Consider the following 15,150-nt stretch of genomic DNA (forward strand, 5'->3'; position numbering starts at 1 on the left):
TCTGCGCCTTCTTTCCCTCTTTCCCCCCCTCTTTCTTTCCCCTCATTCCCTCCCTCCTCTCTCTTCCTTCTTTCCTCCCTTTCTTTCTTTTTCTTTCTTTCTTTCTTTCTTTCTTTCTTTCTTTCTTTCTTTCTTTCTTTCTCTCTCTCTCTCTCTCTTTCTTGCCATCTTGCCATACTTCCGGTGATGCCAGGGGGTGTGGCATATGCTAATGAGTTATGCTAATGAGCTCCTGCACCTCTTTTTCTATGAAATGACCCCTGATCAGGTCATCTGGCTAGCACCACATTTAATTTGTCAACCAGACTCAGGCCAACTGCTGGCAGTTTGGCATAAAGGAAGATCATTAATTCTAGTTTTGTACCTCTTCTAGTTTGGACACCTCTTGATTCTCAACATCTTTTAGCCAGGTTGGGTCTTGCACAGCTGGAACATCTGGTCTTGGACTCTGGACTTTGAAATTTAGCCTAGATTCTGTGTCTGAATTTGATCAAGTAACACCTGGATTAGAGAATCAAAGGTTGTATGTTGGGTTAGCTATTTAAATTTTACTATTTTTTTCCTTGCTGTTTACTGCTTTTATATTTATATATTCCTGCACATTTTAAAAGCAAACCTGATTAATTACATTCTGTGTTATTTTTTGGGTTTTGGGGCTTCAATCTAAATCCAGTTAGCCTTTATTGGCTACAGTTACCAGAGTAATTGTTTTTGGAATCCAACTTGCAAGCAATGCTCTCTCTAAGCTGCAGAGTCTTGTGAGCAAAAAATCTACTTGCTGAGCTACTGGCATTGAAACTGTGAGCGAGCGATTTGGCTGCTGCATAAATTAGTTTGCTCTGGAGCCATCTTTCCTGAGCTGAGACAAAAATGTGTGAGCTGGAGGCTAAAAAACTGTGAGCTGGCTCACACTAACTCAGCTTAGAGGGAACACTGCTTGCAAGTGTCCCACCTTGCAGGAATGACACCCAGAAGGGTTAGAGACCCTGCCTCTTGGTCTCCGACTGGAGGGTTAGTAAAGGGACTAATGGTTGATCTTTATATTGTAGCTGTGAGGATTTACTTCCCAGCATTTTGGGTTGTTTTGCTTTTTTAAATCCCCTTTTTTATAAATTTCCCACTTATGTAGATTTCTTTGAGAGAAACGTGCTTACCCTTTTTAGGGACATGAAGATGAAGAAGAGATTGGATTTATACCCCGTCCTTCACTTGGAGTCTCAGAGCAGCTTACAAACTCCTTTCCCTTCCCCTCCCCACAACAGACACCCTGTGAGGTGGGTGGGGCTGAGAGAACTCTGACACAAACGGCTCTTTTTCAAGGGCAACTGTGCCAGAGCTTGTGACTGACCCAAGGTCACATCATCAGGTGCAAGTGGAGGAGTGGGGAATCAAACCTGGTTCTCCCAGATTAGAGTCCGCACACTTAACCACGACACCAAACTGGCTCTCAACATGGAGAGATTAGTGCCCTGGCTTCCTCACCCTGTTGCTGAATTTGCACATCTTCTAAACTCGCCTGTTTATTCCTTTGTTCCAGACACTTTATGACTGGAGCTGGGACACTTAGGCACAAGAGTGGGGCCTGCTCGTAGGAACCCTTGGCTTGGGCCAAAACCCCAGCCCCCCCCCACACACACACACTGGAGCCAATCACACTGACTGGGAGCACCCCAATAAAGATGAGTGAGTCAGCCTCTGGTTGATTAACAATAGGTATTGCCGAAAGGAAACTACTCAGACAAGAGCTCCCTCCTTCTCAGGCTGCCTTTTACTTCAAAGCTAATTTAATTTCAAATGTTAATTTAGCCCTTCTAGGCGTGGATTAAAGTGGACTCTAGCTGAATAGCCTCAACAGTTACAGGAGGTATGTAACTGCTTGTTTTCTTGTTAGGTAAAAACCCTTCTTTAAGGGCTTGAGAATTAGCTTAAAACTTTAGATTTAGTTTAAAATTGGACCTCTTGTTTTTTTCCCTCCCCAGTTTCCGTTTACTGTTAATACGGTTCAAGACCAGCAAAAAATCAGTTAAGACATGACTTCAAGATCAAATATATAGTATACAATTTTAAAAGTTTAAAATATTACAAATTACTGCATCTGATTATTAGAATTCAACTGCACCCCTTAATTGCTTCCTTTTGAATTTTACAAGTTGCTGCAAAAAATCTGGCACAAGAAAATGTGATATGAGTTTTTGTACCTGATAGAAACTTCCTAGAAACTTCCTAATACCTTCAGTGACTGGAACAGAACAGGCTGAAGACCTACCAAGCAAAGGTAGAATAAACTTTACCCAAATTTCCTGGTAGACCTCTTTTTTATGCCCTAGCTGTATTTAAACCCTACCTGCTGTTTGTTTTGTTATTTGTTTTCCTTTTTCTATTACAAAAACCTAAGATTTAGTGTTATCTGTAAACTCACTATCCCTAGTCTCTGGTATTAGTACTTTAATCTTTAGATATAATAAAGTTTCAAAATGATATTAGAACTTAAACTAGGGCCTGTGCCCTCAGTTTGAATCCTTGTCCTTGGTTTGACCCTCTGTTTAACCTTTCCCATACTGCTGTAAAACTAGCCAAGAGCCTCTGAGCCTGTTTACAACTAAAATTAGCTACACCTGAGTAGTTTGAGCTGCTATAACCGAACTGAAATTAGAACTAGACCAGAAAATTAGGATAGAACTAAAATTAGCTACTCCTGCCAACCTAGCAGTTCGAAAGCAAGAAACTGCAAGTAGATAAATAGGTACCGATTCGGTGGGAAGGTAACAGCATTCTGTGCACCTCAGTGTCATGGCAGCCACATGACCACGGAGAAGTCCTTGGACAACACTGGCTCTTCGGCTTGGAAACGGAGATGAGCACCGCCCCCTAGAGTCAGATTCAACTAGCTTTCGAGCAAGGGAAACCTTTACCTTTACTTAAAATTAGCTACACCTGAGTAGTTTGAGCAGCTACAACACTGATCTATCCAAAGGAAGCACAGAGTGAAATATGTTGACTATATCCGATTAGAAAAGTACAGTGGCATGTGGGGAGAAGGAGCTCAGACATTCCCCTACCCCATACTGCTTCCCTAACCTGAAATGGCCATGTGGAGCACCTATCTACCCCACTGGGGCAAGCTGATAAGCAGCCATGTACTTTCAAGACAAAACTCATCTTGCACTTTAGGTTATTTTCTTCTAGAAAGGCAAAAGGTTATACAAGTGAACATACAGAGTAATAATCCCACCAATACTTACAGACCACATAATTATGAGCCTTCTACCAACATATGGGTTAATGTTCCAGTAAGTGAATGGGAGGAATGTAATGTAGAAAACTTCTTGGCCCATTGCAGCTGAAATCGTAAACAGGTAGTAGTAGAAGTAATTCTTTACAACATACTCATGTAGATGGTCCTAGGAGAGAAATTTTTATATTAGTGCATTTTGATAAAAAGAAGTCCTTGTTACACTCAAATTATTTCAATACCATCTAGAGCTCCATAAAGTATTTTGTCATACATGTTTCATCCGTTTGCTATGAAGCTTATAAAATATCACTTTCTCAGACTGGTGTTTTAATTGATACAGGTAGCCTAATTACCACTTAGTTGTTGTTGTTTTTACCAGGTACATTGGTGGGTCACACATGTATTCTAGAAATTCCATGCTTCCCAGATTGGGACCATGACCCATGGGGAGAAGGGCTTTAGACCTTCCCCTGATCATTTTCCCAACCCGAAATGGCCCCAGCAAGCTGCTAATAGCTCCAATGGGGAAACTGAGATGTTGCCTTATCAGTACACATGCAGCCTCCAGTACGGCAAATAGTAATTCTTCAGGGCCATTTCAGGTCAGGAAAAAAGGGGGAAAGGTTCTCCCCCTCCACCATCCTAATCCAAATCAGGCCCCTGCATGTCTGGAACTCTGACAGGCTGTCTGACCCAACCCATGGATGTTCCCATAAAAAGTTTAACATATGATGAGGCTTACAGATACATTATTATTACTTCTCTAGCTTAGTAAGCAAAACTTTAGAATGACACTCTACTTTAGTAGAGTAGATACAAAACTTTGGAATGATACTACTCTAAAGAGCAGAATTTAAACACTGTCTTACCTTTTTACTTTCTTCACGTTAAAAAAAAAAAAGCATTGCACACAGAATATCATGAGCTCACAATCCAATGAAACCCCTTGGCATGCATTCAGAGAGTACTGTATATGCAACTGAGGGCAGAGAAATGGCTTTAAAAAGAGAGAATCCTGTCCCACATCGCATGTGGTGAAAAGGGAGGCTGAGTTGGCTGCTGTCTCAGTTAGGTACCTGCTTCTTGGACAGCAACCAATGGGAGGCCTTCCTAAGGCAGTACAGGCTGTGGCAAAGGCAAGCCCTTTTCTCAGTAATTAGCTGATAGAGCTAATTCATGCTTGAGCACCTAAACACATACCTAGTGCTAGTGTGCAATTCAAAAACCAGATGTAAACTGTCAGTACTGGAAATCAAAATTGGTTATTACTGCAAGTCTCCAAGAATCATCATCTTGCAGGCCCTATTTGAAGACAGAATGTTGCCTGAGGAACTTGAGTTCTTTTACTTGCTAGAGTAACACCACTGGTAGCTGCAGCAAGTGATCCATGCTACAGCCTTGATCTTTAGAACTGTACATACTGCTGCCACGTTGTGAGTCTCTGTATCCCTGTTATCAGCCTCCAGAACCACATGGTTGCGGGTAGGGAGTTACAACATGACACCAAGTAGTCTGGTGGCATGTCATTCCAAAAATTATGGATCAGTTGTCACAGGGAAGCTCAGCTGGGTTTAAGTAAGAATGACTGAGAACCCTGGGATTAAAGCTGGGAAGGAAGGCAAAGATTGGTATTGGGGTTTTGTACTTATTTTAATTTCTTATAAAGTTAATTCAGCAGAGTTAGCAGAGTATAAAAGAGTCTGAGTCCATGGTAGTTTAAAATATAAAAAGTTTACTATCAACCTAACAAGGGTAGGGTAAACAGGATGAAAAATAACAAAGAGCTTTATTTCTACATCCTCTTATCTAGACAGCTTAACGAAGAGACATCTTAAGTCATGCTAAGACTAATGGAGACATCTTAAGTCATCCTCAGGCTAATGGAGACTAATGGAGACTGGAGCTTCTTCTTGCTCTGGACAAAGGGCCATAAAATGCTAATTCTAGCTACTTCATTCCCCAATCAGGACAACAAACTACATCTCAGTCTGGCGGGCTTTCTAGCTCTCTAAGCAGATAGGATACAAACAAACATGTGGTTCAGTACACAGTATTAACCCAGTAAATACTAGATAGAAGTGTTCTAACTTGTAACATCCAACAGTTGGTCATATTTATGAATGCATTTTGTGAGTTAGAATGAGCATGTTTACTTATCAAGGCAATACTTTCTTCCCACTTCCTAGACAGAACTAATTTACTTTAAGCATTGATTGTTTATTTTTCTCTTTCAATTACAACAATAGTTGATTACAGCAACAGTCATCTTAATCATGATTCATGTTTGTATTCATGCTTGAGCACCTAAACACAAACAAGGAATTGGGTCAGATGTGTCCCATCATGTTTGGATGTTTACCTTTTGCATGATTATACTATTTTCTCAGTTGCAGCCTAACACCTGTCTGCTGCTATGGCCACAGCTGCCGCTGCCACTGCCTCCTCCCATTTTTATAAAGCATATGACAAAAAGCAAAATAGAGATTTTTTAATTGCAACTTACTACTAAAGCCATTTCTGTGCCTTCCCTGTCTGGACAAAGAGCCCAGCTAATCTTGCAATCAGTTATCACGATTAATTAGCATCGGGGTCATTTGGGGGGGACGCGGGGGGACGCCATCCCCCCGGGTGAGGTGCAGGAGGGCGGGGCCTGGAGCTCCCTGCTGGTGCCCGCTGGAGGTCACCGCCAGCTGTGGGGAGGACACACTTCCGGTGATGTCAGGGGGTGTGGCATATGCTAATGAGTTATGCTAATGAGTCCCCCTAGCTCTTTTTCTACGAAATGACCCCTGATTAGCATACAGATGTTGCTGAGTGCATAGGAACTAGAAGCAATCAATGCAATCTAGTTGATGTTTCTCATCTAATGGACACATCAGACTGTGAAAGCACGAAGAGGAGAGAAAAGAATGCTTTAAAGCCCATGCTTTAAGTCCATCACCTTAATGGCCTAACCATGTCCCTAGAGGAAACACAGCTCTTCTTAGTTACTTGAAAAGATTTCATTCACAGACTGGGCACAAACAGGCTCAACATGGCTCTGTAGCAGAAGTGCCTACTGTACAAGTGGGAAAGCTGCTTGAAGTGACCTCCGACAGCAACTGTCAGGACACTCTGATCAAGAGCTCAGCTCAGATGCAGCAGAGGAATAGCTGGAGAAAGGAAAGTTTGCCTGGCATTAGTGTTTGTGTCAAAGTTATTTTGCACACTACTTATGATACAAGGCTTTTAAATGTAAGTGAAAGTTTAAAGCTGCTTTTTTTGGAGCAGAACTGTAAGCGGACTATATTGTATGTGATGGTATGAAGCATGGAATAATCCTGCAGTACTCAAACCACCCATGATAACTGTTGTGTATATAAACAAGGAAGGGATTTTCAGTTAGCAGAGCAGGCCTTCCTTTCCTCCCCTTGTTGCTGGAGCCCCAAATGCGCCCCCCCCCCAATGCTGCTCCTGGGGGACAGAGAACATAATCTAATGAAGACTAATGGAAAAATACTTATTGGACATTTATTTCTTTATTTAATCAGACTTTTATCCCGACCTCCACCCAAGTGGGCTCAGGGTGGGTCACAAATCACAAAGTAACAATATAATCAAATAGTTAAAGGCATATTTCTCATAAAACCCAATCAGACACAAAACAGGGTGAATTCGCCTCGACAGCAATGCTCAGTTTGAGCTGGTTCCATTTGGCCAGCATTGTCAACAGGAGAGGCTGAGATAGAATTTGGATGTCTGCTGCCTCATCTGAAGGCCCTTGGCTGCGGTCACACGTAACAGAAGCCACACAAGTGAGACGGAAAACAGCCGGAGTCTCCGGGCGCGATCTCACCAGCACATCTGGGAAGCGTAGCACTCCCATGGCTCAACCGAGGCTTCCAGCCGAAACTGCGTGGCAAAAAACTAGTACCTTGGAGGTACTAGTTTCCGGAAACTGCGGGGCAAGGGCGGGCGTCTGATCGCGTTTCCGGTGGCATCCGGCGCCCGCCCATGTCCCCTTGCAAATAAGGTGGGGTTTTTTTGTCCAAGTCTCTGTGGATGCGCATGCGCACCCAACGGAGCATGCGCATTTGTCATGTACACAAAAATAAAAAACAGTTTGCCGCAGCGCGCGCTTCTTCATTGCGCGCCGGCTTGTCCTGTGATTGGCACCTCTCCCTTGCCATGGAACCTCCACGGTACCTCCACAGGACCTCCACATGAGGTCTGATCACGTAACTGCGCAGTAGTTTGCCCCAGGGCAAACAGCCACGCTTCTCCTCTGCAGTTTCCTGCCCGTGTGACCAGGGCCCTTAATGAGCACGGGAAGAATCTGTTTCATTGGAGTGGGAGGACGTTGAGTGTTAATTCACAGATTAGAATTGTTGATGTGTAAATTAATGTTACTTACGCAGCACACTGAGAAAAAGCTGGGAGAATATGCAAACTCCGTTGTATGTGTACATCTTTATTACTTGTTGAAGAAACACTACTCACTGCAAAACAGCAGTCTAAATATATTTTCATAATACTACATCATGGTTGTTTTCATCATTGTTTGCATCCTTCCCATGATCTCTCTGTTGTTTCTACATTCATCTGAGGGCCCGGCAGAACAGCTATATCTTGTGGGCCCGGCAGAATTGTAACAAATCCCACAGTGCCCTAATCTCAAGAGGGAGCTTGTTCCACCAGGCTGGGGCCAGAGCAGAGAAAACCCTGGCTCTAGTCGAGGCAAGCCGGACATCCTTGGGGCCGGGGACAAACAGGAGATGTTGGTCACTTGAGCACGGCGCTCTGTGAGGAACATATGAGGAGAGGTGGTCCTAAAGATATGCAGGTCCCTGGCCATGTAGGACTTTAAAGGTTAACACCAAAACCTTGACCTGGATCCAGTACTCTATTGGCGGCCAGTGCAGTTGGCACAGCACTGGCTGAACATGAGCCCGCACAGGTGTGCCAACAGCATACATGCCTCCACATTCTGCACTAGCTGCAGTTTCCAGGTCAAGTTCAAGGGCACCCCCGCATAGAGCAAATTACAATAATCCAGTCTGGAAGTGACCACTGCTTGGTTCACTGTAGCTAAGTCCTGGGGAGTGAGATACAGGACCAGCTGCCTGACCAGCTGTAGATGGTAAAAGGCCAATCAAGCAACAGTGGCAACCTGGGCCTCCATTGTAAGAGAGGCATCCAGGAGCACCCCCAAGCTCTTAAGCCTTTGTGCCGGCATACTGATTCAAGACCAAGTTCACCCAGCACATCTCCTTTGTAGGAAGTTGTAGTTATTTCTCTGGGGAAGACTATAGTTTTGTAGACAAATACATGACCCTCAGTCTGTGTCAGGATGCCTTCTCATGTTCTTGACCAGCACATGAAGCAACTTATGTACAAAAGCTTGCAATGCCCAGCCATTTCATGGTTTCCCCTGGGTCCTAGGCTCAGAACACTGAGCATAAGATTCCTGTAATGAATGTCAATAAATCCAAAGTAGGTTTGCAGCTTACAGATACACACCTGAGCAGCATACTCAGTTTGCTACAGCACAGACACTTTGATGCAATAATTCAAAGCAAGAGGTGTCATGTATCTTGATTTGTGGGTCAGACTCTCACGACTGTTTTCTCAGTATTTGTTTCTAGACCAGGTTGTGATTGTCCACATTTGTCTTATTATATTTTATTACACATGTGGCCCGGCCCAACAAGGTCTCATTTATGTCAGATCCGGCCCTCATAACAAATGAGATTGACACCCCTAGTTTAAAAGATACGTTGAAGACTCTTATTTAAACTTCCTGATATGAACTGTTCTGCCTGCTTTACTTAAGAGTAGCAACTATGCTCTTAGATCCTTGCAGTTCAGTTCCAATTTTAGTATATGTGCTGCCAAAGCGAGCACTAGATCCTTGCAAGATAGCGCTGGTTTATGAAACTAAGCAACACAAGCAAGGTACAGACCATTTCCACCCACTCAACCTTTGTCAAGGAGGCAAGCTCTACATGGAGAAACATCTTTACAGAGAAAAAGTAGAACATGAAGGCCTGCCCTGTTCATTTATAAATGTATATTAGTAGTATCCTAGATTTACAAATCTTTAAATTGACTGGCTAATAATGAATTTAATAAATAAGATAAATTTACAATACCTTGTGTTGATTTTTCATTGGCTAATATATAATTACAAACTCTAATAAAATGCTCCAATTCCATCACCATATGGAAGACAAAATCATAAACAAAAACAATAGCCTCTAGATTCCATGAATCACAGCTCCTTTCTCTCTCCTTCCACCTTTTTCTGCATCCCCCCCCCAAATTTCTTCTCATCTCTATCCTACTTGGCAACACAATGTACTTAATAGTAGCACAATGACAAACCTTTGTTAATATTATGACCAGAAAGGGGGGAAGGAAGAGAGTTAATACTTCCCCATGACCTCACAAAGTTGTAAAAGGATGCTTCCCCAAAAAAACCTTTTACATTCATGGTAATGGAACATTAATCTGTTTTAGTGGTTATACATGTAGTACAGAAGTTAGAACACCCATTTCAGCATTATTATTGTGTTGGTGGAAGATCTAATAACCCTTTGTAAAGGCTACTTTGCTATATGACAAATGATGTATGTTTTAATATAATTAAAAAATAGATTTATAACAAACTAGGGAAAAGGCCCGTAGAAATAAATACAACGGCCTCTAGAAAGAGGCTCTGGGTGGGTGCCCCGGCCTTGGACACTCAGTGTCAATTTGCTGTGGCGACCTCAGCAGGGTATAATGACACTGAGTCCACCATTTTCTCCAGAGGAACTGATCTCTGCTACCTAAAGAACAGTTGTAATTTTGAGTGATCTCCAGCCCTCACCTGGAGATTGGCAATGGTGGTTCCACAGAAGGGAATAGTTGGTTTAGAGGGTAGAGTCTATGGCTTTGTACCTGTCCGAGGTCCCACGCCTCCTGAAACCTCACCCTCTCCAGGCTCCATCCCTCACATCTCCAGGAATTTCCCACCTGGAGTTGGCAACCCTATCTCCTTACCAGCCAATCATCAACCTACCTTTATTTTCCCCTCACTCTTCAGCTTTCCACCCCCCACACACCTGCAGCCTCTCCTGTGCTCTGAAGCCCTGACTGCTACATCACATTGGCTGTCATTCGGGGGCCACCTCAGCAGCATATAAGGATACAGAGCCCACCATTTCCTCCAGGGGAACTGATCTCTGCCATCTGGAAAGCAGTTGTAATTCTGAGTGATCTCCAGCCCTCACCTGGAGATTGGACACATTTTACCTCAGAAGAGCAAAACTGGTTAGAATGTTAGAGGCAAAAGCCAATCAGGTGGCATATGCAAATGACCTCTGTGTTCTGAGGCAGAGGCCAATGAGGCTGCATATGCAAATAACCTCTGTGTTCTGACTGGCTATGGGGGGGAGAGGAACGGCAAAATGTTTAGAATGTTGGAGGCAGGACTCAGGCAAAGCAGCCAGTGAATAGGGAGACCCTCTGAATGACAGATCAGAGAGCGAACTGTGTGGAATGTTCTAGAGAAGTCCCAACATCATTCGGCTTTTATTTATAAGGGAGATACCATACCCAGTCTTTCTCCCCAATGGAGACCGAAAGCTGCATTATTTTCCTGTACTCCTTCTGAGGCCCATAGAATTGAACCCTCTGGTCCAAACTTTTTGAAACTGGGGGGGGGGGTGTTGAGGAGAAGCACCAGCAGCTATGCTGCAAATATGGTGCCTTTACCTAAAGAAACAGCCCCCCAAAGCCCCAGATACCCCCAGAATATTTCTCCATTATAGCCTATGGGGCCTTTGATTATAATGGTCCCCATAGGCTACCATGGAGCCAGGAAAAAGTGTTTTGTTTTGTTTTTTTCACACCCCTATTATACTTTTCAGTGTGCCTTGCGGTAAGCTGCCCTGAATCACAGGGGAAAGTAGGAGATAAATATTTGAATAAATAAGTTGTTTGGGCAGGTTGATAACATTTCAGCAACTCACTGTTAGGTTAGGCAGGGTTCTGGCAGTGATTGTTCCTCCTCTGTTATACTTGACCTTGTCATATTTAAAAAAATAAAGAAAGCAGACAGCAAGAGGCCCCCCCCCCCAGTGCTGGTATGTTTTCTAAGGCTCAGCATAAGGCAATTGTCCGAGGCCAGGTCTACCAATATAGTGGACTGAAGGAATAGAGATCTCTTCAAGAAAATTTGAGAAATCAAGGGAGCGTTCCATGCCAAGCTGGCCATAATAAAGGACAGAAACGGTAGGGACCTAACAGAAGCAGAAGAGATTAGGAAAAGATGGCAAGAATACACAGAAGAACTATACAAGAAAGACCTCAATGTCCTTGAAAACCACGACGGTATAATCACTGACCTTGAGCCAGACATCCTGCAATGTGACGTTAAATGGGCCTCAGAAAGCATTACTAACAACAAAGCTAGTGGAGGTGATGGTATTCCAGCTGAGCTATTCAAAGTCTTAAAAGATGATGCTGTTAAAGTGCTGCACACAATTTGCCAGCAAATTTGGAAAATTCAACAGTGGCCACAGGATTAGAAAAGGTCAGTATACATTCCAATCCCAAAGAAGGGCAATGCCAAGGAATGTTCAAACTATCGCACAATTGCACTCATATCACATGCTAGCAAGGTCATGCTCAAGATCCTACAAGCTAGGCTTCAACAGTACGTGGATAGAGAACTGCCAGAAGTACAAGCTGGGTTTCGAAGAGGTAGAGGAACTAGAGATCAAATTGCCAACATTCGCTGGATTATGGAGAAAGCAAGAGAGTACCAGAAAAACATCTGCTTCTGCTTCACTGACTATGCTAAAGCCTTTGACTGTGTGGATCACAACAAACTATGGCAGGTCCTTAAAGAGATGGGAGTACCACACCACCTCACATGTCTCTTGAGAAACCTGTATAAGGGCCAAGAAGCGACAGTTAGAACCGGATACGGAACAACTGATTGGTTCAGCATAGGAAAAGGAGTACGACAAGGATGTATATTGTCACCTTGCTTATTTAATATATATGCAGAGTACATCATGCGAAATGCTGGCCTGGATGAATCACAAGCGGGAATTAAGATTGCTGGGGAAAAGATCAACAACCTCAGATATGCAGACGATACCACTCTAATGGCAGAAAGTGAAGAGGACCTAAAGAGCCTCTTGCTCAGAGTAAAAGAGGAGAGCGCAAAAGTGGGCTTGAAGCTCAACATCAAAAAAACTAAGATCATGGCATCCGGCCCCATCACTCCTTGGCAAATAGAAGGGGAAGTCGTGGAAGTAGTGACAGACTTCACGTTCCTGGGATCCCAGATCACCGCAGACTGTGACAGCAGCCATGAAATTAAAAGACGCCTGCTCCTTGGGAGGAAAGTGATGGCGAACCTAAACAGCATGATAAAAGTAGAGACATCACCCTGCCAACAAAAGTCCGCATGGTCAAAGCAATGGCATTCCCAGTAGTCATGTATGGCTGTGAGAGTTGGACTATAAGGAAGGCCGAGCGCCGAATAATAGATTATTTTGAACTATGGTGCTGGAGAAGACTCTTGAGAGTCCTTTGGACTGCAAGAAGATCAAATCAGTCAATCCTAAAAGAAATCAACCCTGACTGTTCCCTGGAAGGCCAGATAATGAAACTGAAGCTCAAATACTTTGGCCACCAAATGAGAAGGGAGCACTCACTGGAGAAGACCCTGATGTTGGGAAAGATTGAAGGTCAAAGAAGACGGAGACGGCAAAGGACGAGATGGTTAGACAGTGTCATAGATGCAACAAACATGAAATTGAGCAAACTTCAGAGGACGGCAGAAGACAGGAAGGCCTGGCGGGATCTGGTCCATGGGGTCGCGGAGAGTCGGACTCGACTGTGCGACTGAACAACAACAATGGTTGCAGTAAGGCCAGCTGAGAATTACAACTCCCAAGGTGCAACACATCAAACGTGGGGATGTAAAACTGGAGAAGCGGAATGCGCCAATAGGACACCGAGGCACCTTCCCCAGAAAGGCTTGCCTTTTTATATACATATACATACGCACACACACACACATAATAGTCTAAGGTAATCAATATGTTTGTTATGATCCGCTGGAAAATCACATACAGTTATATTAGAATGCTTTGAGGTCATTTTAAAAGTTGTGTAAAAAAAAGAATGGTTGAAATAGCTGTTAGGAACATATTTAAAATTGCCTTAGATCAACCAATTACTTCTCAGTGAAAATGCCATGATTCTTCACCATGCCATGTTTTTAGTTTCCCTCCTTGGATGTCAGATTTAGTTCCCTCAAGTGCCTTAGTAGTTAAGGACTTTTTAAAAACAGCGTGCACACAAGCCTTTGGCAAATACTAACCCACAAACTATTATTCCAATAATTGTCATCTACTTTTTTATTTTTGAAAGGTTTACTTACAGCCCAGTTACTCAAATAGCTTTTGTTTACAAGATTAACATGAAAAGGAAGCGATCTAGCACATTTGCCAGAAGCAGTCTGGGAATGAAGCAGTTTTCAAATACTTTAAAGAGCATCCTTTTGTGTGCATGCATGCACACTTCTTCAGATCAGATACATAGAAACAGAAGTTACCAACCATTACATATAAGTAGAGGGTGGGGAGGTGGTGCCAGGATAGGCTAATTAGAGTCAAGAGCAACCTAAGTAACTGAGCAATAAATATAGCTACAATTCGATTAAGGTGGTAAGCCCTGTGAATAGCAGCAAAGTAGCAAACAGCATACTAAAAGAATTTACAAACAAAGACCAGCTTCAAGGCTGGATACTTTGCCTGAACTAAACGTGACTGCAGAAATGGGAGGACAGGTGTCCTTTCTCTCAAGCGGAAACCCGACCTCGATACTGAACTCTCTTGCCACTAAATTATTTACTTGTCTTCTTGGCAAGAAACGAGTTCTGCAGCTCTGCGCCCTACTGTCCCCTTAATGCCAGCCACAGGAAGTTCACCTGCCTTCGTGAGAGAGATCCAGGGCGTACTGGCGGGGCGAGGCAAGAGGATGGGCAAAAAAAAAAAAAGTTTTACGGCTAGGCAGGCACTGATGAGACCGATTTCCCAGAAGCTGCTGCTCCGCGCTCGCTCTGCCCTTTTGCCCCATCGTAAGTGTCAATTTCACACTATGTGCTGCGCGGCGGCATTTTGCCTCGCAGCTTCGCCTTACTCAATCCTCAAAAACCAAAAACGTGTGAAATAGACACGTACGATCGGGGCAAAGGGACGAAGGAGCGCGGAGCAGCAGCTTCTGGGAAATTGGTCTGGTCGGACAACTCCCCGCTATGACCGCCGGGGAGGGTTGCAAATGCCGAAGGCCGAGTGCCTCAGACGGCTGGCCGAGGAGACACAGACGCCGGCCCGACCTTTCTGCCCTCGGAAGCCCCCTTCCTCACTTTCTTCCTCCGCCCAGTTTCAACTGTTGTTACCTTCCGACTGTTGCTGGGGCTGCCGTTGCGAGTGGCGCAGTCCGCCGGCGGGCGGGGACGATGCTCGGGAGAGGCTGCGTCGCCGCCAAAATCGCGCACGTCCCAAGTCCCCGACGGGCGGCTGCCGCCGTTGCCCACGCCTACAGCCCGGCGCGCCCCCCTCTCTCCGACCTCGGAGGTGGCGGGGAAGAGCCCGCAGTGGCGCTGGAAGCGGGCGACGGGCTCCGAGTCCCGCAGGCTGCGCACCAGCCTGGCCATAACCAGCCTCACCGGGGCAAGAAGCAGCTCCGAGCGCCAAGCGCGGCCCGGTGGGCGAGCGCGTTTGTAGAAGGGCCGGGGGAAGGGGCGGGGCTTCGGCCGCCCGGCGAACAGGTGCAGCCCCGGGGAAAGCACCGCCGCCAGTCCTCGGCTCGACCCTGGCCGCAGCCCTGGGGCGGCTTCCTCCTCAGAAAGCGGCAAAGGCGTTGTCCCT

The 15,150-nt window shown here is 44.7% G+C and overlaps 1 protein-coding gene across 1 annotated transcript in view; it reads right to left on the minus strand.

Moving 5' to 3' along the window:
- Positions 1-14,940, minus strand: part of SGPP2 (sphingosine-1-phosphate phosphatase 2) — a 42,944-nt gene extending 28,004 nt beyond the window's left edge. The window contains exons 1-2 of the mRNA XM_015417637.1: positions 14,679-14,940; positions 3,243-3,401 (exon numbers count right to left, since the gene is read on the minus strand). Of these exons, the coding sequence (XP_015273123.1) occupies positions 3,243-3,401; positions 14,679-14,936 (417 nt within the window). The 5' untranslated portion in view covers positions 14,937-14,940. The remainder of the gene's footprint in view (positions 1-3,242; positions 3,402-14,678) is intronic.
- Positions 14,941-15,150: the final 210 nt, after the last annotated feature.

Source organism: Gekko japonicus, unplaced genomic scaffold (assembly GCF_001447785.1).
Source record: "Gekko japonicus isolate JY-2015 unplaced genomic scaffold, Gekko_japonicus_V1.1 scaffold38, whole genome shotgun sequence".
NCBI classification, from domain to species: domain Eukaryota; kingdom Metazoa; phylum Chordata; class Lepidosauria; order Squamata; family Gekkonidae; genus Gekko; species Gekko japonicus.